A 22,747-nucleotide genomic window follows, 5' to 3' on the forward strand; every position below is an offset into this window, starting at 1 on the left:
TTGACCACTTTCTTTGCTGGTCAACACTGGTTTCACTGCCGGCTGCCTTCCCAGGAGTCTCTCTGTTCTTCCTTTTTCCTGGAGCCCCCATCCCAATCACGGCGGCCATGCGCCCCTGCGTGTCTGCAGTCAGGGGCAGATCTGACTGCGTGTGACAGCCAGCCTGCGGACTGGGCCGGAAGCCATGGGTTCCTCAGCTGGCCTGTCCTCTGCCTTGCCCCTTCTATCCACAGCTCAAACCTTGGGGTGCAAAGGCTCCTAGGGGAGTGAAGGAGGGCAGCTGGGGAGACATCTGGAGGCCCCAAGGAGCCACTGTACCCCCTCAGACTGAACCCAAGTCCAGGAAACCGTCCTTGCTGAAGTTCCTGTAGGAGTGTCCGCCAACCGCAGCCCTGCCCCCACACCCCTCTCCCCAGCGCCCCCGCCACCTGTCTTGCTGTGGAGCATCCTGAGCAGGCCCTTCGGCGAGGGGCGAGGATCAGGGCGAGGATCAGGGCAAGGATCGGAGCGCAGTAAGTGGCCTGAGCCCTGAGTGTCTCCCCGGCTCTTCCTGTAATTACTGTGACTGAAACACATGGGCATTTGTTTCCTTAGCACTTAGGAGAAATTTATCTCCTAATCTCCATTGTTAATGAGAAGTGAAACTCATTCATTTGTAGGTAAACTTTCTTCCCCCATGGAGCCTGCATGATTTTTTTTAATGTTCTAAGTAGACTACGAATTTCCAACCACGTGCCACAAGAATTTTTAAAACAGGCAATACCTGCCTGTTCAGTCAGGGGCAATGAACTCTTTTCCCTTAGATGGTCAAATAAAAAAAAAACCAACAACACCCAATACAACAACAGCGTCTGGTGTGAATGAATCAAAATTACATTTTTTTTTTTGTCACAGAACTTGAGTAGTGTGTGTGTCATGAGGTGAAAAAGGCCGAAAATCACCGATTTACACCATCTAGCAAAACTGCAGATATGGCCATTTAAAAAAACACCGCTGCACTTAATTTAGGTTGTAAATGCTGCAAATTTATTTTTTAAGCTGTGGGAAGTACAGCCTATGTACAGAAGGAAAAGTGTGTAAAATGAGCACATGGAGAATGAAGTGGGTCCCCATCACTGGAGCCAAGCAGCAGCCCATCGGCAGCCCCGCAGGCCCGACGCGGAAGCCGGCAGCCCGCTGTCCTGCTGACTTCTCCGTCAGGGTGTGTCTGTCCTCGGAGAGTCTGTCTCCTTCGTCTGTTTCGGGGCATCATCGAGTGGCACACACTCTGTTTCTCTTGTGACTTGCTTCTTTCGAGGTCCCTTACGCTGCACGTGGTTCTGGCTTGTTTCACGGCTGCAGAGCATGACGCTAAGAACTGACCGACGACCATGCCTGTGCTGTGTGTGGGTGTGGGCTGGCTGCTCTTTAGGGCACTGGCTTTTCCCACGTGCTTTGTAATTTGTTTGCACGCAAGTCACGTGTGGCGAGTCTTGCTTTCCTCACTCCCTGGGAGGCCGTCTTCCTTTAGGGCACAAAGGGTAATAAACGTGTGGCCGCAAACCCTCCATCCGTACTCTGGGCTCCAACTGCAGTATCCTGACTCCAGTCCTGGAGCTGGTGCTGCACGGGCAGCTGGCTGGTAGTTGCCAGGTGTCTGAGTCCTACATGGCCACAGACAAGCATCCTGCTTACAACCGCACCTGCAGGAGGTGGCGGCACCATCATCCCTCACTCCTCGGAAAGGGAGCCTGGCTCCAGTCCTGGCCCCTGTGGGAGTCACAGTCCTGGGCTTGTCCCCCTGCTCACTGCCTCAGCCCTCACTCACAGCCGCTAGGTGCTGCTCCTCTTCTCCACGAGAATTACGTTCTCAGAAGTGGCTACGTAATTTTAACTTCAAGCATTTGATGGACTGTGTTTGGGGGTGGGTCTCTGTGTGCACACGCACATTCCGCCTCTGCCGCCCAAGGCCTCGGCACTGACCACCACAGCCCGTGACCTGGGTTCCCAGGAGTCAGCACAGGGGAAGGACATGCTGGGCCAGTGCAGGGTGGGCAGCAGGCTCCAGGAAAACCCTGAAGGAACCTCAAGCGTGTTAACGTTCTAGAGGAGGTGACTCTCCAGTTGGCCACAGGTCCCTGGAGTCCCAGTTGTGGCCAGCCAGTCACTCCGGAGAGTCAGCTCCACAGAGGAGGCTCAGGACCTGTGGGCCCAGGGCCCCAAAGCGCACCCAAAACTCAGCCCACACCACCTCGCTCTCTAGCAGAACGGCCCCTCCCCGCCCCAACGCAGGGGCCCTGTCCCGGGGAAGCCACAGCCGAGCTCTGCTGGGTGCAGTGGGGAAGAGGGCCGTGCCCTGGGCCTCCTGGCTGGAGCAGCCCAGATGGAGGCTGCCAGGGCACGGCTCCCCGGCTCCGCGGGCGTGGTCTCCTCCCCTATCTCACACTGGGAGGGTCCGCAGACCAGGGCAGGGGGCCTCCCCACGCTGTCCCACAGAATCCGGCAGGACTAGCCCTGGGCAGGTCTTATGAGGACTCTCTCGGACGCTGTCTCTGTCACTCAAGAGTTCTGAGGTGACTACCAGCGACCAAAGACTGGGCCTGAAAGGTCGGCCTCAGTATGCTCAGTCCCACACAGGGCTCACTCATAGTCAGCATCACCTCTACAGCACCCCGACCAGGGGCCTGGACCCACAGCACCCCGCAGACCCAGGAAATACCCGGCCACACACGGGGGTCTGCTTGCCTCTTTTTCCAGAACTAAAAAATAAAGTTTGTAACACATGATTCATATTCACAGACAGCATAGGCCTGCAGACCTGCTGCTGCCCCCACTGAGTGGTGGTTCTGTCCCTACTCAGGTGGCAGGGACCACTCAGAGGGCGAGGAGCTGACCTCACCCCAAGCGGGGCTCAGACTGATGGTACCCGAGTCGCTACTCTGAAGATGAACTGGAAGAGACGGCAGGCTTGGCCCTGCCCTTGTCCAAGACTGTCCTCCTCCAGCGCAGGCCAGGCGGGCAGGCGTGGGGACAGGGCAGGCCTCAGTCAGAGTCGCAGGCCTCCTGCCCGGTGGTGGCCTCCACTGCCGAGGCCAGGTTGTCCTCCTGGCCTTTCAACCTCTCACCTAGAGGGACAGCAGAAAGGAGGGGTGGGCAGGGGGCCTGGGCCTGGGCCTGGGCCCCCACCCAGAGGGCTGGGACCTCGCCAGGCCAGGCCCTGCACTTACGGATCAGCTCGGCGATGGCCCTCTGGGTCCGCTTCTCTAGTTTCTCCAGCTTCTTGGCTACGTCTCTCTTGAGGTCCCTACAGCAGGGAGGCGGTAGGAGGCCAGAGGTTGAGGGCCAGCCCTGCCCTGCCCATAGCCCCAGGGCATCAGGAATCACACTTGGCTGTCTGAATGGACAAGCTGTCCTGGGACGGAGGCCAGGCTGCCTCTCTCTCTTCATTCTGCATGCCCCAAACTCAGTCCCAGTGAGGCTGGAACTAGCCCTGCAGACCCACCCCACACAGGGGACCGAGTCCAGGTGTACGAGCATGGACGGTTTCTCAGGGGACCCCCTAGACACCGGCAGGGAGTGGCCTGCCCGGTCCACTGCTCCCCCTGCAGCCACTGGTCGCTTGCCCACCAGGAGCTTCCCGATGTGCACACACAGCCCAGCCTCCAGGCCCCGGGTTTCCTAGGACATGGGCCCGGAGCTTCTGTTTCATCAAATTCTAATGCTTTCCTTGGTGCTGTGCTGGACAGACTTACAGACAGAGGCCCGGGGCCCCTACCTCTGGCCCAAGGCAAGGCCCAGGCTACACACCCCCCTCTCACCCCTTCCTCAGCCCAGTCTCAGGGGCACTGGGGAAGGTTGAGCACCCTCAGTTCAGAGGGGAAGCTGCGGCCACAAGGGGCACGTGTGGGGCACAAACCACCATTCCCCGACCCTGTAGCCACTTCAGGCAAAGTTGGCTTTGCCCAAAGTCGGCTTTGCCCAAAGTCAGGCAGCTCCCCCTCTCCTTGAGGGTACCGTTGCCCCCACCCCACCTGAGCCCACCCCAGCTCCAGGCCACACCCCGTCACCTTCCTCTCACTCTCCCTTTCTGTCCCCCTCAGCACTCACTTTGGACAGCAGTGAGTGACCTGTGCAGCTGTGTGCCTCTGCTGTCCGTCTCCCCGCTGTGGGGTGCACAGGCCCAGGCCGGGCCGATGCCTGGCACCAGGAGCACCCCCCAGCACCCCCCACCACCGGCCCCACACAGCGACACTCACCAATCAGGCTTCCGGGGTGCAAGGTTGGCCAGGTCCTGGGGAGGGAGGAGACACGTGTCGACCAGAGGGGCAAGAACCAAAGGAAGTCAGAAGACAGGGGGCAGAGGTAGGAAGGAAGAGGGAACGCAGGGAGGTGGAGAGGAAAAACAGATGCAGTGAGAAGGGCGGGGGAGGACGGCAGCTAGGGAAGGAGGAGGAGGGAGCCACAGGAGCAGTGAGAGTGGCCCCGCCAGGCACTCACCACTTCCTCGATGATGGGCTCCGGCTTGGCAGCCTCCAGCTGCTCCTTCACCTTCTCTTCCACTAGAGGGTGCAAGACAACCACGGAGGCCTGTTGGAGAGCCCTACCACTCTCCCTGGACTCTACACACTGCAGCCACAGCAGAGGAAGGGGGTGCAGGCAGGTCCTCCGGAGACCCTGGGCTCTCTTGTCCCCACCTCTCCCGGTGGCCCCCAGCCAGCAGCAGGCTGCCAGCTGACTAGCCAGAGCCCAGACTCCCTAGTCCCACAGCCGTGAAACGAGAGGGTGCGTCCAAAGTGTGGTCCTGTGCGGGGCCTGGACGGTGAACCATTCCCACCACCGCCAGGGGCTCCTGGGCTCTGAGGGCATCCTCTGGGCCCTCGAATGGCTGGGGCACAGCCACTTGGAGACAACCTGCCCTCAGGCATGTCCCAGCTGCTGACACACAGCGGGAGGGCCGGCCACTGCGGGTACAGACCCTGGGAGCACCAACACCCTGCAGCCCCAGTGCTGATCCTGAGCCCCTGCACCCACCCTAGTGGGGCTCAAAACACCTGGGACACACATTGGAATTTCAGGGGCAAAGGAGATGAGGAAGCAGACTGGGGTGCGGTTGAATGGGCAACACTTTACTGTTCTGCAAGATAACTATTCACTTGTTACTCATCTAATTAAAAACTGACAGCAGAAACGAAGAACAAAAAGAGCCAGGGGTCTGAATGTGAATGATAGCACCCCAACAGCTCCAAAACGCCGCCACTGGCCGGACGCTCCTGGCTGCCGTGCTGCTCCCCGCCCCTTGAGGGCCCCGCCCCCACCACAAGGACACCCCCACGCGGGTCTGTGTGCTCTGACACTGCCTCACCTCCACCTGGCAGGTGGCCGGTCGCCTTCCCACTGTTCTCTGAGCACCCAAACGGCCCCCTGTCAGGGTTTCTCAGTCTGACCTGACAAGGGCCCCCGAACCACTGCCACTTCTCAGCCCCGTGGGTCCCTCTGAGACATGGCCTCTCCCCGCCCCGCCCCTGGAAGGCCTCCCGTCGGGCTGTGAGCAGCGTGGAGCAGGCACAACCCGCACGCAGGCCTCCTTCTTAGCGCCCTGACTGCCCCCCAGTCACCCAACACTGACTACTTGCGCATCTGCCAGAAGATGATGACGAGGGTCACAGAGGCCCAACGTGCAGCCGGGCACTGCTAGTCAGTTATTCTCTAAGAGAGGGCAACACCTCTCAAGGTGAGGCAGCTGACAGCGGCCACCGAGCAGGGAGGCAGAGTCTCAGCTGACCCACCTGCAACTGGCTTGGCCTGAGGCACCCTCCTCTTCTTCAGGGCCTCATCCTCGGGGACGTAGTTCCGCAGCCTGAGCTCCCTACGGAAGCAGAGGACAAGCAGAGATGGAGTAAACGTGTGACAGTCTCGGTCACCACACACACACACACACACACACACACACACACACACACACACAGGTCAGACTGCACAGGATGACCCCACAGCAGGGGGTGGGAGGGTGGGGGAGGGGGGTGGGGATGATCCTGCCTGATAAGGGAGGAGAGAGCCACTGGGTCAGACCATCTAGGTGCTAGGGGTGGCAGAAGGGGCCCCCCACCAGCCGGGCCAGCCAGGTGAGATGGCAATGTGGGTCCTACTCCTTCCCCACCACCTCTTCCGAGCCCTCCCGAGGACTGCTGCCCCTCAGAAGTCCTAGGCTTCCAGGACAGGGGACATTTTCCCAACAGGAGGCCTCCCACAGTCTTATCTACCAAACCTTCTCTCCGTGCCGGGCCACCAAAGGGTTGCTGCCTTTCCAGGAGAGAGGCATCAGGTGTCTGCAACCTCACAGACAGCAAGTAGCAGCAATCTGGACTTGGGGACTTTCCAATGTCAAGTTTAGGCCCCTACTCACCAGCACCGCCTGCCTCTTCCCCTCTGCTAGGGCCCCTGAGGCCACAGCCCTGAGGCTAGGCTGAACTTTTGTGCCCTGGGGGGGAGGCACCAGCCTGGCTTATAGAGGAGGCCTGCCACCCACTCTAAGGAGCAGGGACACCCATCCTGTGTCCCAGCCACCCATGCCTGCTCAGGCCCCAGGTCAACATCAGGCCACAGTGGGGCGTGATCTGTACCCAGACCTTCCTTCAGGGTAGGGCAAAAAGCAGAAGGGAAACTGGGTGTGGGAAACCGCCAGGATTGGTGAGGGAAACAAACTGTCACTCTCAAACTGGCTCCAGGGTTCTGTGAAAAATCAATATGGAAGGAGAGTCGATGGGAACTGCCCCCAGGACTCACAGCCGCAAGTACCCACGCCCCTACCCTGCCCTGGGAAGGCACAGCACAGGGGCATAGGGAGACCCAGAAGCAGCTGGAGAGCCACCCAGCAGCCCCAGCAGCCCACTGTCCCCACTCCCCCTAGAGCTGAGCACTGGTCAAGCAATCGAGAACACCGGTCCGGCTCACCGTGGGACTGTCCCATTCTACGCCTCAGTTCCCACCTCTGGGTGTCAGGTCCGTCAAGCTCGGCTCAAGGCCTCCCAGACTCACTCTGCGAGAGCTGATGAAGAGACAGCCTCCCACCCCCAGCTCTGCCAAAGGGCAAGACTTCTGGGAAACGGCCTTTCCCATGCAGGAGCATGGTTCAGCCCCTCCGCCCTCTGCAAACAACTTAAACAAACCTGAGAACAGAGCAGGGTGGGCAACAGTATGTTCAGAGTTGTGAGTACGCCAAACACAGAGTTCATTCTTGCATTACCACTTCTTTATTAATTACTGTATGGTTTGCTTTCTCATTATTATTATCATTTCGTGCCCTTACGATTTACCTTTCAGGTGATGATGGCTGGTAACTTAACCCAGGGGCCCCCAACTTTCCTGGCACCATGACACCAGTTTCATGGAAGACACGGTGGAGGCTTCGCTTGCTCGCTGCTCACCTCCTGTGGTGTGGGCCGTTCCTAACAAGCCATGGACCCAACTTAACCAATGAGCACTGCAAGGGGATACTTAACCCTCCTTTGGCCCACCTCTGTATACTTTTTAAAAATCTGTATGTTGGCCCTGGAGAAGTACCAAGGCAACAACGATGTGAGAGGCTGCAATCACAGAGGTTCATGGATAGTGTGACAGTGGACAACTCTTTCCCCTTAAAGCATCTGTTGACAAGCAGAACCCCCTGCAACCCCAGGTGCTGAAGAGACTGAAGTCTGCTCAAGGCAGCCAAGAAGCAGGGCCGGGCAACCCCCAGGCTTTCTGCTATGACCCATCCCCAGCACAGACCGCACACAGCTCAACACTGGAGGCCGCCTCAACCTAAGGGGGGCACTGGTGCAAGAAGGCCTCTTCCTCAGTCCCAAGGGGACAGGTCAGGGCACCCCCAGCCCAGCTGCCTGCCAGAGGCTGGAATAAATTCTCTCTGAAGGAAAACCAATGATCCAGAACCTCCAATTATCTCTAGAACCTCTCACACCGAATATCCAGGGTTCGATCAAAGCCATGAGAAAAAATAAAGAACACAAATGCACTCACAGGAGATCCAGGTGTTGCAATGATCAAAAATGAAAGGTAAGCCCTGGCTGCTGTAGCTCAGTGGATTGAGTGTGGGCCTGTGAACCACACATCATGGTTGAATTCCCAGTCAGGGCACATGCCTGGGTTGCAGGCCAGTTCCCAGCAGGGGACGCACAAGAAGCAACCATACATTGATATTTCTTTCCCTCTCTCCTTCCCTTCCCCTCTAAAGATAAATAAATAAATAAATCTTTTTAAAATAACTGAAATTAATACCAGTTCAGGAAGGTAAACCACAAAACAGAGAACTTCAGCAGAGAATCCAAAGCTATAAAAATCAGATGGGAATCACTGACCAACTCAGTAAGTGGGCTTAACAGCAGTTTGGACACGAGTGACGGAAGGATCAGCGAACTGCAACGTAAGACAGGCCAGAAAACGTGCAGACTGAGGCACAGAGGAAGAAAAGTCAGAAAAATCAGAAAAGAGCATCAGGGACACCTGCAACCAGGTAAAAAGACCTAGCACACGTGTAATTAGTCCCGGAAACAGAAATTAGAGAGACGATAACCAAGAATCTTTCTGTAAAGTCAATGGAAACCACCACGCCACAGAGCAAAGCAACACCACAAACCCCACAGCACAGCAGGCCTAGGCAGATGCCTGTCCGCTACTGAGCCCAGCAACGGAGAAATCCTTACAGCAGACCGACGCCCAAGCAGAAACAGACAGGCAGCTGACTTCGCAACAGAAGCAATGGAACCATAAATCTAGTTAAAAGGCCTTCAGTGAAAGACTTTTCCAGACTCGAAAAGGTGGGGAAAATGAGCCATCAGAGGGCCCATTCCTCAAGAGCCAACGAAGGGAGCGCTTAGAGTCTGAAGGGAGTGAGCTCAGAGGGACACCCAGGGGGCAGGACCCTGCCCTTTACACCCAAGGCTCTGACCACTCACAGCCCTCTCCACGCAGGCAGCCACTGCCTGAGGTGGGCCTGGCCATCTCTCCCACAGACGGCAGCCACCGCAGCCACCTGCACTCTCTCTCCCTCTGACCCAGGGTCCCCAGTGTCCCCAAAGCAAGTCTGAACTCCTTAACCCAGTCCTGGTATCGCCTGTCATCAGTCCCCACAGCCTGCTTTCTGATCGAATGTGCCCCCTGGGTTACTGCCAGCCTTATTTGCTACACATTCTCCTGCCTTCCCATGTCAGGAGCTAATCCAACCAGATGTCACCATGAGCAGCATCCCCTTCCCTAAATGTCCCCACCCACCCCCAGGTACAGCTGACCACTCCTCAGGGGCTGGTGGAGGGCTGGTGGGAAGTGTTCCTTATAGTCAGAGACCCCGGGGAAGTCAAGTCCAAAATGGGCCTGCAGACTCAGAAAAGCAGCTCTGGCCTGAGATGTCCGCAACTCTGAGCTTTTGGGTTGGACAGTCAGAGTAGACATGGGAACTCTTCCAGGAACCCCCTGCCACCCCCACCATAACCTGCGAGCTCTGAGCTCCACACGTGGAGACCCCCTATGTTCCCAACATAAACCACCAGGCCTTACTGGGTGCTGCCAGAGGCTCCCACCAGAGGCCCGGGAGAACGAGGTGAGGCAACAGCCCCAGTGGGGCTCACGACTGCCCCAGTCCTTCCTTCAAGACGCATTAAAATGTTCGAACCCCAGGACCACAGTTTCTGTGGTCACTGCCTTGGATAGCCGCTGTCTGTTCAGAGAAATGCTAACAAAACCCCAAGTGCCCCTCATACGAATGCCCCTGGTGGCACAAAGTGTAACAGCCCCTGGGCTCTCTGGCAGAGCACCCTAGAGTGGTACAGCGGAGGCTGAGACCAGGTGGGCACAGGGCAGCTCAGGACGGCACAGCCACACCACCTGGCTACGCAGCAAGAACACTACCTCGAGGGTCTGGGACAAGGTGGGACGGGACAGACACCGGAGGCAGGCGGGTGACGGGGGGGACCTTTCTTCTGCCTGCTGGTCATTCGGTGCTCTGATTTAGGACACTTGATAGCTAGCCTAAGAGCCAATGAAACTTTTGAGGAACCCAGTGCCTTCCTCACTCGTGAGCACATGACACTGTCCTCTAGCTGTCCCCCAGGAGGTGACTCTGGCCTCACTCTGGGAACAGGGTACAGATACAAAGTGGCAGACGCTCCCCCCTCCCACACAGCCAGCCCCACCTCCACGCTGCTACCCCACCCCAGGCCTCCTGTCCTCATGCAGGAAGGATGTGGGTTGGCTGAAGGACACAACACAAGAACTGACCACATGCTAGACAGGGCCACGTCACATGGGCTGACAAACACCTCCACCGCCCGGTTCGGGAAAAGGGGTGGAGCAGCCCTGACGTCCTGCCCCCACCTATAGCTGTAGGCAGTGCCCAGTGGGAGAAGGCTTTCTCCCCAGCGGGGGGTGCCCCTCAGGATGGCCCTTCAGTGCAAGGTGGTAGGGATGACCCACATTTTCCAATAGGGAGCCAAGCTTTGCAGAAGGGCTCCGGCAGACTTCCACCAAGATGGAGGCATAGGTGGAGATGCCTTGCTTTCTCACACAACCAAGTTTAGAGTCAACTAAATATTAGCAACAGAAAACACAGCCAGAACACAGAAAATTGAACTTTTCAGAAGTCTGGTAACAACAAATTCTTCAGCCTAACCAGTAAGAGGGGTGAAACCAGCAGCTGGCGGAGCAGGGTTGCACAGGAAAACTCAAGTCAGACAGACTCAGGTGCGCACCCAGGCGCAGTGTTGCAACAGGTGGACCTAGTGAGCGACCCAGCGAGCGACCGCAGGGAACCAGCAGAGCCGAGATTTGACTAGGGTTGTGCATTCATGTGCAGATAGACAAGCGAGGGAGTGGGCGGTTAGATGGGACCCAGCAGGCGCCAGCGGCGAGTGGCAGCAGAGGGCACCGCCATTGCCCTGCTCTGACCCCGCCTCCACATACAGCGTCATAACTCAGTGACCTGAGTGGCCCTGCCCTGGTGAACCACCTAAGGCGCTAATCCTCACCCAGAGGCAAGAAACAGCAGAGGGGGGCCCCCACATACAGTGTCACAACCCAGCGACCTGGGAGTCCAAGGCGCCCCTCCTCACACTTAAAGGGTGCGAACAGACCAAAAATGGTGCAAGAAGATCTCAAAGCCCCAGAGCCTATAGATCTAAGTGATGAAGAAATAGCAAAACTCTCAGATGCACAGTTTAAAACACTGGTGATCAGGATCCTCACAGAACTGGTTGATTATAGCCACAAATTAGACAAATATATGAAGGCAAAACTAATTGAAATGAATGGAATTGCACAGGACACCAATAGCAATGAAAAGGAAACTGGGACTCAAATCAATGGAGTGGACCAGAAGAAAGCAAATAATGGCCAAACAGAAAAGAGTCAAGAAGCAAGAATTCAAAGAAATGAGGAAAGTCTTAGGAACCTCTAGGACATCTTTAAACGCTCCAACATCCGAATTATAGGGGTACCAGAAGGGGGAAAGGCACAGCCACCAGTGGAAAACTTATTTGAACAAATAATAAAGGAGAATTCCCCCATTCTGGCAAAGGAAATAGACTTCCAGGAAATCCAGGAAGCGCAGAGAGTCCCAAAGAAGTTGGACCCAAGAAGGAACACACCAAGGCACATCATCATTACATTAGCCAAAATTAAAATGAAGGAGAGAATCCTAGAAGCAGCAAGAGCTAAGGAGACAGTCACCTACAAAGGAGTCCCCATCAGACTGTCAGCAGATTTCTCAAAAGAGACCTTACAGGCAAGAAGGGGCTGGAAAGAGGTATTCCAAGTCATGAAATCCAAAGACCTACAACCAAGATTGCTCTATCCAGCAAAACTTTCATTTAGAATGGAAGGACAGATAAAGTGCTTCTCAGATAAGGTCAAGTTCAAGGAGTTCATCATCACCAAGCCCTTATTATATGAAATGTTAAAGGGACTTATCTAAGAAAAAGAAGTTAAATAAACATGAACAGTGAAAGGACAGCAAACTCACAGTTATTAACAACCACACCTAAAACGAAAGCAAACTAAAAGGACAGCTAGATCAGGAGTGGAAACATAGAAATGAAGATCTCAAGGAGGGTTAGCAACAGGGGAGTGGAAGGAGAAGGGGGGAGAAGGTACAGAAAATAAGAAGTATAGACAGTAGATAGGAAATAGATGGGGGGGCAAGAATAGTATGGGAAATATAGAATCTAAAGAACTTGGGACACATGGTCATAAACTAAAGGGGGGGTAATGGTGGGGATGGGGGGGTAGGGTGGAGGGGAATGAAGGGGGGGAATAGAACAACTGTAACAGCATAATCAATAAAAAAATTTAAATTAAGAAAAAAAAAAAGAAGGGCTCTGGCAGCACTGAAGGTCATGGCACGTGAGCCGAAGGTCAGTTTCCAGGCAGAATGGGGCCCCGCCAATCCGCCACCTCCCCACACAGGGAAGGGCCCGGCCTGGTCACACAGTGGGTCTGCTTCCCACTGCTTTCCATGACGCACCTCCCTGGAGCCAGCGCCCTCCATTCATTCACCCACAGCCTGAGGCCCATTCCTGAGCAACAGGATCAGGAAAAACAGGGTGACAGCAGGTGTCCACACTGCTGCATCAGCACAAATCCTGGAGCCACCCTCGGACACCCTGGGGCTGGAGGCAGTCACCTCAGCAGGGAGGGGTGGGAGCCTCCCAGAGTGGGGCACCTTTTCCTAATCGCGCTGATGTCACGGGTGTGCGAGCACACCCTGCCTCCGACACCATTCTGGGGACCCGCCCGGCAGTGGGGAGGACGCCTGGCATTCACCAGCCTAAAGGACTGGGGCGCCAGGCCAGGGCTGGGCCGGGACCTCACTCCACACTCAGTCGGAGAACTGGTTTTCTACCCCGAAGTAGGCAGGCTAGCGGCCCACTTTCTTCTGCAGGACATGACACCCACCCCAGGTGCATTGGTGTTCCTGAATGGTGACTGCTCCAGCCGGGGGCAGACGCTGATCCAAAGCCAGAGAGCGGCGGCTGTCGCGGCGGCTGAGGGTTTGGGGCTCGCTTGTTCAGGAACTTAACAAGACACGCTCCCCTGCCCTGTGCCCGATGGAGTGTGTGGCAGCCTTCTCCTCCCACCTGGCAGGGTGGCCGTGACAGGCGACCACAAACCTACCCAGACACACCTCCGGGCCACCCAGACCTGCCTGCCCTGAGTAAGGAGGAAGTGATGGAGAGCTTCAAAAACAAAAGCAGCTGACACCAATGCCTCTTGCCTGGGCTGGCTTTCCAGGGCCCCAGATCACACTTTATTTAAAGGGGACAGAGGAGCCTGTGTTAGAGCTGAGTCGTGGGTGCCCCTGCAGAATGAGCCACAAGGGGGCAGGCAGATCCGGTCTAGAGGAGAAGCAGGGGCCCCTCTGGGGTGGGAACCTATCCTTCCTTTCCACAGAGCTCTCTGCCTGGGCTAGCGGACCTGCAGGGGCCGAACTCCCACCCAATGGAGCTTTGGTTGTATGAGGATGGGGTAAGATTTATCCTAACAGTGCATAAAAACTTAAAAAAAAATTTTTTAATCTAGAGAATCCCTCTGCATCATACAAGGGAAGCTCTACAGAGGGTCCCGCCCCCTAGTTCCCTGGTCACCCAGGCGCATGTCTACTCTCGCCCACCCACCCTGCTGTCCGCCCAGCTACGCCCATTTGCAAAGTCAGCGTGGGCCTTCTGTAAATGTTAATCCTGCCCTTTCAGGTGTGTCCGCAGTCCCCGCAGCTCTCCAGGAACACCCCAAAGTGTCTTCTTTCAGCCCAAAGCCCAGCACTAGCTGGGCACACAGCGATGGCATTTGCTCCATTCCCCAGGGAAGCAGGTTTGCTTCTCTCCCCGTCTCTCAGCTGAAGACACTCCGGTGAGGAGGCAACACGGCTTGCCCAAGGTCAGAAAGCTGGTGACTGGCAGGGCCTGGCCTCCACCTGGAGCTGCTTCTAAGTCCTGAGCTCATTCCGTCTGCCCAGTCCCACCATTCCAGTGTCCGCTGCTGAACGAGCAGGGCCTCAGTGCTCACGTCCCTAAGTCCTGGCAAGCACACGATGAACTGACTACCACCGGTCAAAAGAACTGGCCGTGCCACGTGTCTGCACAGTGCCTGCAAGGCCCCCATGAAACCCTCCTCCCTGCTCCAGTGACCTGTGTAGAGCCGGGCAGGGGTTCATGAGTGGTGGTGGGGGACGTCTGTCCCCACCTCCTGGACAATGGGTCCCATCATGCACCCTTTCCCACCACAGCTTCTGGGCCTTCGCAGCCCGGACCCTGCCCTCTAGAATTCCTGCCCCACACGTCTGAACTCTGAGGCCTGCCTCGGCCTCTGGCAACAGCATGTTTGAGATTCAGTCACACGGTTCAACACTCCAGTCTCCCACTGTGTCACCCACCTACCCGCCTGGGAACCAGTGACCCTGCTCTTTCTCACCAAGGAGACGGGGGCTCAGAGAAGGCCTCCCAGCAAAGCGCAGGCAGCCCGGACGCCAGGAGTCAGACTCCAGCCAACGGCTGAGAATTTAAGAACAAACTGCAAGAAAACCAAAGGTTCTCACTGCGGTCACCACAGAATGGGGGACACTATGGGCACTCACCCCCAAATCACACAAGGCTGGGGTCCCCTGGCACAGGAGCAACCACCAGGCCTTTGTTTCTGCCACCCAAGAGGCCCCCTGTGCTGCTGGGGCACTAAGGCCAGCGTGAAAGCAAAGACCGCAGCGCTGGGGGGCGGGGCCCGGCTGCCAGGGAGCACCTCGGGCCTCTGCAGGAAGAGCTGTAACCTGTCACCGTGTCTGAGCACAAGCGAGGTGGCAAGGGCCCGCGGGGCCATGAGGACGGTGTCACATGCAAGCACCCGTGCTGCTGTGAAGCCAAGAAGGTCCCATCCCTCTGAGAGGGGCCCTGAACAGGGCAGAGAGAAGGGCCTGTGCCTGGTGCGGTCCAGCTCCCTCCAGGGAGCAGCCCTCCCCTGCTGCGGCGCCCCCTCAGCAGTCAGCCTGGAGGTCAGCTTTCTCAGGGTCAAGATCTCAGCCCCACCCCTGCCCCGCAAGTCAGCAGGTGCTGCACAAACCCTGTGCACGAAGGAAACGGCTCAGGGCAAAGGACGCTGGGCCACCTGTCCGGGCAGACACGGAGTCCTGCCCCAAGCAGAGCGCCACAGCCACCTCGTGGCCCTGGCTCTCAGCTGGGCACGGTGGTGCCAACAGACACGAAGGTTCTTCCCAGAGCACGAGGACCAACCACAGAGTGCCCCTCCCGCCCCATGCACGACTTCTGAAACTCGTCCCAGGCATTTCTGACACACAGCAGCCTCTGACCATCGGTGAGGTTCCAGCCCTCAAGGGCCTGCACCTGCAGCGGGGGTGGGGGTGGGGGGGTGCAGCGCTGTTTAGGCAACCGAATTTGACTCAACCAGATGACAGGATTTGGTAAAATAAGATGAATACTCTACAGGAACCACTGCAGGAACGGGAAAACGGATAAGAGAGAGAAGCGGAGGCCTGAGCTGAGCACTCCAGGGAGGCCAACACGTTCCGGGGGACAGAAGGAATGCCAGGCCGAGACAGCGCAGAGTGACGCTGTCAGGACAGGCTGCATGGCCAGCCAGTGGTTACGAGAAACCAACAGAAGCCGGGCCCGGCTGGTGACCCCGACTCTGCAGGTGCTGTGGAGCCAAACCACTGAGGGCTGTGAGGAGAGAGGAGACATGATGAGGGGTGAAAAGAAGAGGCTGGTGCCTTAAGAGTCCGACGGCTAACAGGGAAAGGGTGCAGAGAAGGCTCCAGCTGGCGAGAAGGATGGTATTTTCAGGTCTGAACAGGGCAGCCAGGGGTAGAGAGGACGGAACGGGGACGCTGAACGCAGAGGCGGGAGGACGTGGGAGCCAATGGCGGCTGCAGGAGAGTGCAGGGTGGGGGCTGCATGTGGGCATTACCTGTGCTTCTCACCCTCCTCCTCCTCCTCCTCCTCTTCTCTGATCTGCTTGGTCTTGGGCTCCCCATCTTCCTTGTCCTGCAAGGGAAGGAAGAGAACCGCCCGCTCAGAGGAACGTCCCTCTTTCCAGTCCACGCTCCCTGGCAGCTCATGAAGAACAGCGCGTCTCAGGAGGCAGACGCCCAGGCAAGGACCAGCCTGGAGTCCCTGCATCTCTCCAGCGGGCACCTGCCTGCTGGGGTTAACTGACGTCATCACTGAAGCCGCACTCCTCACTGCCCCCCACCCCCAACAGAGGTCAAAGGCCCATGACCCCAGCCCCCTGCATCTTTGAAGGGGACACCAGTGGCCCTCAGAGTATGCCAGCAGGAGGAGCTAAAAGGTTTTAGGTGGTGAGAACGAAGCTGTTCTGTGCCCCAGAGGGCTCAGACTGGCCACGACACACCACTGAGCCAGGAGAGACCAGGGAGGAGCGGTCACCACCGTCCAGGGAGGACAGCCCCTGACCCCCGTTCCAGAGGCGCCTCTGTGTCCCTTTAGCAGCAGCAACTCAGACTCGGCCGAGGCTTAGAGCAAGACTCACCTGCAACATGTTTGGGGAAAATGGGGGGAAGGGGACCTAGCCTGAAGTTTCTATGGGAAAAATTTCCTTATAAATCTGGTCTTCCTCCTGCCCCTGACCTCTCTGCAAGTCCAGAGAAGCAGGTCCATCCCAACCTTGACACAGCATGCTTGTTCTCCAGGTGCACTGAGGGCCACCAAGAAGGCCACAACCATGCTGCCTCCAGCCGAGGCAGGAAAGCCCTCCCGGTCTCCCCCTCACCCACTTCGGTGGGAGCAGCCTCACCCTGCAGACAAGTGCACCCGCGGGCACACGTACATGTGCCGCATGGCCTGTGAGAGGCTCCAGGACCGGGCTCTGCCCGGGGCCAGCCTGCAGGTCGGGGTGGCCCTCCAGGGGGAGTTGTGGGCACCTCGTCCTGCTGTCTGCCTTGGACTCCCGCGGAGCGGCATTCTGAGGGGCAGGCTGTGAGGAAGGTAAGACGAGCTGGCACTGCCACATAAATCAGAACTGGAGCAGCTGCGGACCCTGCCTGTCCTACGAGTCTGTGCTGCCACTGACAGCTGCCCCCAAGGGTAGCACTGGCTTGGAGTTGCTTCCTGCCAGTGCACAGCAGAGACCCCGAGATGAACCACGCTCCATGGCCACACAACATGGGGGAGACCAGGGAACCTAGACTGGAGGCCTGGCCCAGGGAACGGCTTTTTGTGATATGAACAGATCAAGATGCCCCCCACCCCGACTCTCTCAGGCCCTGGCAGCTTGGTCTCATGGGACGAGGCAGCTGGAACAAGTGACAGCAGCTGCCTGAAAGAGGCCAACCTGGCTTGGTGGGGTGGGTGGGGAATTCCTACTGAGGGAGGGGTGGGGGGGGAGACAAGAATAAGAAGGTCATTCCCAGAAGGGAGCACGGCGTGAGCAAAGGTGGGGAGTGGGGTGAAGAACACGTGGCTGACTGGAGTCGCGGTCACGGCGAAGGTGCCAGTAGGGCTGTAGGGAACCAGGGGAGAGGCTGGGGTGTTTGATGGAGGGAGGACCAGAGGCCTTTCCTAGGAGCCTGCAGACCCCACTGGGCAGGGAGGCCCAGGGTGGAGAGGCACTGATGTGGTGACGGCCAAAGAGGGAAGAACGAGCACAGCAGGGACTCATGACTGAGAAATAAGTCAGGGCCCTCCCCACAGAGCCCCCAACCTGGGCGCCCCTCCCCGACCAAATGCTGGCAGCTGAGCATGCAGGCCTGAAACCGGCACATTCAAATAAAAGCTCCTTGCCAACTGCCAGCCAGCAGACTCCATGGTGGCCAGAGGCGCCTGCCACCCAGGAAGGGGGGATAGACGCCTCCCCCTGGTAAGGACAGAGGTGAAAGAGAAAAAAAGGCTCGGCTTTCCCGCAAAGCGGGCAGCAGGAGGGCTTCTCAGCCTGGGGCTGACCTCGCCCAGCGGGCAGAAGAGGGTAGGGCCTGCAGAAACAGCCTTTAGGACAGAGAGTGTGTGAACGCCATGCCCCTTCCCAGCCCTGGAGCAAGGGCCAACTCCACGGCCACAGCTGCCAACACCTGAAACCCAGAGACACTCAAGTGCCTCGGCAAAGGCCAAGTTATTCATTAATAAAACGAGAAAACACCCAACGCTCTCAGGAACATTAAAAAAAAAAGCCGGCATCCGGTGGGTGCGGTGCAGCCTGAGCTCTGTGACAGGGGGAGGTCGGGGGTGACCCCAGCCTGGGTGCTGTGCACTGAGCAGGGGCCCGAGACTGACAAAAGCGTGCGTTGGGGGCAGGGGCCAGTGAGCAGAGACACATGAACTCGGGGCATGGAGACTCTGCACTTCCTGCTGAAGAGTGACTACAACAGGACAGCGTGGGAGTGCCCACGAGGAGGAGAGGTCACCGAGCAGGAGGGGCAGGCCAGCCTTGGAGACTCAGAGGCTCAGCACTGAAGGGACTGCAGCAGCACCACCACCTTCAGGCCCCTCGATCCCACAGGGGACCTGGCACATTGCCATGAGCAAAGAGAAAGGATTTGCCCCGAGGTCACAGAACCTGTCGGTGGTGGCTTTGGGCTGGACAAAGGTCCTCCCCGTGCCCCGCACTCTCACCCAGAGATGAGGGAGAGTGTATCTGGAGCGGCACTGGTTTCTAAGTGCAGCCCCGACCCTGGCTGCTTCTCCTGTTCGCCCCACAGTCAGAGCCGCAGTGTGCACTCAGCCCTGGCGGACACCTACAGGGAGGACACTGGCCGGGCCTGAGGACCACAGAGTCCCGGGGGATCTAGACACACCCCACCCACCCTGAGACCCTTAAATGTGACTAGCTGCCTAACTCCCCTATACACACCCCTCCCAAACCTTCCTACCCCTCTCCTTCCTTCCTAGTCCTGTTCTTCATTATGTGCCCCCCCATCACCTCCACAGGTCCCACTGCCACTGAGCCCACCGCCATCACCCCCACCCTGGCCAGCCTGCTGGCCACCCAGCCACCATGGAGAACAGAGCTGCCTGTGGCACTTCCCTCCTTTCTCTAATCCGTGTCCTCCAAGTCTCTCTCCACCTTAACCACCCATCACTGGTGTCCCCTTCCAAGATGCAGGTAACATCACACGCTCTGTCCACAGCTCACGCCGGCTTCCCAGGGGAGCCGCAAGGCCTCACCACTTGCCCCGAGGGCCATTTACGCCGCCCTGGTGTCTCAAATCCTGAAAGTCCATTCTGACAACAACGAAGAAAACCCACCCTGCAGTCAGTTCTAGTGGTCAGCCCAAAGGCCCCTCCTCAAGGCCCCTTCTGAGGTTCCCTGGGCCCAGGGCACAAGCCCATGGTCATTTCTATTCATATCCAGGCCTCACTACCCCTTCCTCAAGCCTCTCGCTGCATGGGGCTCCTCCTGGCACCTCTCCGGGCCCATCCCAGGCCTGGACTAGACAACCTTCAGCCCTCTGCCAGTGTAACTGGAACGCTCTCCACCAACTCCAGATGAGCCCGACTCCTGGGAACACTGGTGGCTGGGAGACAGGAAAGCCATGGCCTGCACTGGGGGCCCCCACACAGCCCTGTTGCCTGTTCTGGGGTGTGCCCCACTTTTCTGACCTCAGCCCAGGGTTCCACACCGAGGCCTTGCCCCAACCCTCCCCTCCCGCACAGCCTGCAGGAGGAAGGGGCCCCTGAGGCAGGACTTTTAGGGGCTCTCAGGCCCAGATATAGCCACCTCATCCGAGTTAGCCAGGAACGAAACTTTTACAAATAAAACCGGGGTGTGTAGGCCTGGCGCTGCTTCTTCCTTGAACTTGTGATGACCCTCCGGTGAAGCCATCTTGGCCTGAAGTTTTCTTTGTGAGGTTTTAGATGCAGGGCTCTAGACTGTCCATTTCAGTGACCACTTGGCCACTTGCAGAGCGACTGACCTGCCCCACAGATGGACCTCTTGGGGAAGTCTCCGCTCCCCCAGGGAGGAGGCGCAGCTGAGACCACTGCGCACGTCCTCTTTGCCTGGGTGGGGAGGGCAGCAGGAGGCGGTGCAGCGCCCCCTTCTCCCACCCCTCCTCTGTTTCTGGGAGCCGGCCGGGCTGCCAGAGGCAGTCCTGCATTCAGGCAGGACTGAGCCCCCTGACCTGCCCGCCCCCTCTGCCACCGGGAGGCAGGTGCGCACAGCTGTGAGAGCCCCTTTCACCAAGGAGCAGACACATCAGTAAAATACCAGGTCAGGACATATCCCAACACGGATAAACCTCTAGCGGGTCTAACAGAGAGAAAGAATGTGTATCTTCTCTCTTTAGTCCGTATCAGGGGGACACAACCAGAGGAAAACTATGCAGTTCAGCTCAACCACCAGAAATGCACAGGAGGGGCAGGAGCAAGGGGGACCACCCCTTCTGAGCCCTCCCCACCCAGGCCAGGATGAGGGCCCTTCTTCCCTCAAAGCCCCAGTCTCCTCCGTGTGCCAGGTCTGCCCAGGACACAAGGATGAAAGAAACAAGAACCCTGACCTCAAGGACCTCGGGAGCACTCAAAGGAGCAGACTTAGAACAGGCAACTGCCAGGAGAATGGAGGAGAGCCTCGTTAATGCCTCGTGTACCTGGGGAACTGGCAAGGACAGGTGCTGCCAGGGAGGAAGGGAGCCCTGAATTCTAAATGTCCAGGGGGCGCTACCAAGGGCCGTGGGAAGGCACAACACTCCTGGCAAGCCCGGGAACAGAGCAAAGGCACCATCGAGACCTGTCAGCTGGATCCCCAGGGCCAGCCTGGCCAAACAGACAGAGTCGGGGCAGAGGGGCCTCCTCCAGCGCACGGCGGGCTCAGCCCAGCACTGGCCAGTGCTCCGAAGGGCACTCTGGCAGCCTCAAAAGAGAGTCGTGGAATGACACAAGGAGGCCGAAACCAGGCGAGATGCTCCACTGCCAGTCTGGAGCCAGCCCAGCTGCGGTCTGTGCGTGTGCACAGGGGAGGGCGGCTGAGATTACAGGAGGGCTGGGCACTGCCTTCTGGGCAGCTGTGCTGGAGCCTGGGCTCTCCCCACAGAAGAGGAGACAGGAAAGGGTTCACAGGGGGCAGCTCCTGCATCTCATCCAGGTTTCGCTCACCATTAGCACGACTACTGGAGACCCAACGGGAAGTGCAGGTGCAGAAACAACTTCCAGGGCCAACAGCCTCAGCAGCTCAGTCCAGTGGTCCGTGCTGGTGCTGTCCATGGGGATGAGGCCCCAAGCCCTGGTCCCCTCAGAACAGGCAAAACTGGCCCTGGGTTGAGCCTTTCCAGTTCTGAGTTGGGCCCAGGGTGGGAAAGAGTCAGAGAAAGATGGGACCAGTGGGTGAGGGGTGGGCGGGAAAGGACTGAACACTGAGGGTAAACCCAGCAAGTTTCACCCTGTTGCCCGTTCCCAGAGCCAGGGCAGCCTCGTCACCCAGCGTCTGGCTCACCAGGAAGTGGCAGTGGTAACACCTGCGCTGAAATGCACAGCTCCCTACTGCGGGCAGAGGGGCCCCTCTGTCTGCCTGGCAGCCAGAAAGCACCTGGAGGACAGATGTTTGTCTTGCCCACCCGTGCCCACGGGCCTGCCACTGCCTCCAGGGGGCGGAGCACAATGGGGCACGTGGGCTCTGGGCCACAGCTCCACTGGCAAGCCCACTCCGCTCTGCTGCACTGTGGTCCCCATCTGTGGACACCAGGACTGTCAGAGTAATGTTACATGAATGAGATGACCAGGGGACAAGGAGAAAAGCCTGCAGCTTGGGTGGGAAAGGCAGGCGCTGAAGGGCAGGAAGGGGAGGCCTGAAGAGAAGCCTCGGGACAGCAGGCTGCCGGTGTCTGCAAGGGTCCCTCTGAGCTCTCGCTGTCGCCCTTCTCCCCTGGTGCTCTCCATGGCCCCGAGGACAGATGGGCGATGTTATGACATCTGTCCTGGAGAACACCCCAGGCAACGTGTGCAAATAGGCAGATCCGATTGCCCGTTCCCTGCATCGCCCAGATCGGACTCAGCGTTGGATGCGGGTGTTCCCTGAGGGCTCAGGCCCCCGGAGAGCACAGAGGGCACCGGGTGCGGGGAGCTGGAGGCCGGAGACCTGTGAGGACGCTGGAGATGAGACTGCAGATAAGAGCAGAACTAGGGCAGTGGCAGCAGAGCAGAACAAGGGGGTAACTGACAGGCTGAGGGACAGGGAGGAGTCAGACGCGACTGAGGTGGTGGCCCTGATTCACTGGGAGAATGAAGGCGCCCAGGGCAAAAAAAAATGGTAAGGGCGCTCAGGGGACGAAAAGAAAGGGCGGGGCAGCTTTCAGGCAGACTGGGGCTGAGGCCTGACCCCAGAGCCTGATGACGGCCGGGTGTCCCAGTAGAGGAAAGAGGGCTCACTCGTCAGCACCCCACCTCGAGGCCCCGCAACCGCATGCCAGGCCCATCACAGGCCGGCCCCGGGCAACTGCTCCCATCCTGCTTGTGACAGAGGAGGGTGGGGAGCCGACCCCACGCCAGGCCTGACCCTATGCTTGTTACAAGTGCAACCGGGGGACCAGCTGCGCTCCAGATGGCCCTCGCTGGCCCCTCCAACGGATTATCCGTCAACAACTACAGCCCGGCTCCCTTGTGCTAGCTACTCCCCATCGGGTACGAGAGAAAGAAGGGCAAGTGGGCACCTAGTGCTCACAGGCCAGGGTGGCTCGCTCACCCAGGGTTCCAGGCCCATGCACCCACAGGCCAGCAGGGAAAGGCTCATTTCTCTGGAGTAAGAGGCCACAGTTCTTCAGAGTCTCAAGGGGGTAGTG

The 22,747-nt window shown here is 58.2% G+C and overlaps 1 protein-coding gene across 3 annotated transcripts in view; it reads right to left on the reverse strand.

Annotated features, from left to right (window-relative positions):
• Positions 1 to 1,003: 1,003 nt before the first annotated feature.
• CCDC12 (coiled-coil domain containing 12) overlaps positions 1,004 to 22,747 on the reverse strand; it is a 38,468-nt gene continuing 16,724 nt past the window's right edge. For 2 of the 3 annotated variants that reach the window (XM_037130165.2, XM_037130175.2), the window contains exons 2-7: positions 15,934 to 16,010; positions 5,766 to 5,845; positions 4,477 to 4,538; positions 4,236 to 4,270; positions 3,207 to 3,283; positions 1,004 to 3,104 (exon numbers count right to left, since the gene is read on the reverse strand). In XM_037130165.2, coding sequence (XP_036986060.2) covers positions 3,022 to 3,104; positions 3,207 to 3,283; positions 4,236 to 4,270; positions 4,477 to 4,538; positions 5,766 to 5,845; positions 15,934 to 16,010 — 414 coding nt within the window. In that variant the 3' untranslated portion in view covers positions 1,004 to 3,021. Of the gene's footprint in view, positions 3,105 to 3,206; positions 3,284 to 4,235; positions 4,271 to 4,476; positions 4,539 to 5,765; positions 5,846 to 15,933; positions 16,011 to 21,068; positions 21,192 to 22,747 lie in introns of those variants that run through there. The other variant, XM_037130154.2, reaches the window with a different exon arrangement.

This window comes from Artibeus jamaicensis, unplaced genomic scaffold, assembly GCF_021234435.1.
Source record: "Artibeus jamaicensis isolate MK-2021 breed Jamaican fruit bat unplaced genomic scaffold, CSHL_Jam_final contig_519, whole genome shotgun sequence".
NCBI classification, from domain to species: domain Eukaryota; kingdom Metazoa; phylum Chordata; class Mammalia; order Chiroptera; family Phyllostomidae; genus Artibeus; species Artibeus jamaicensis.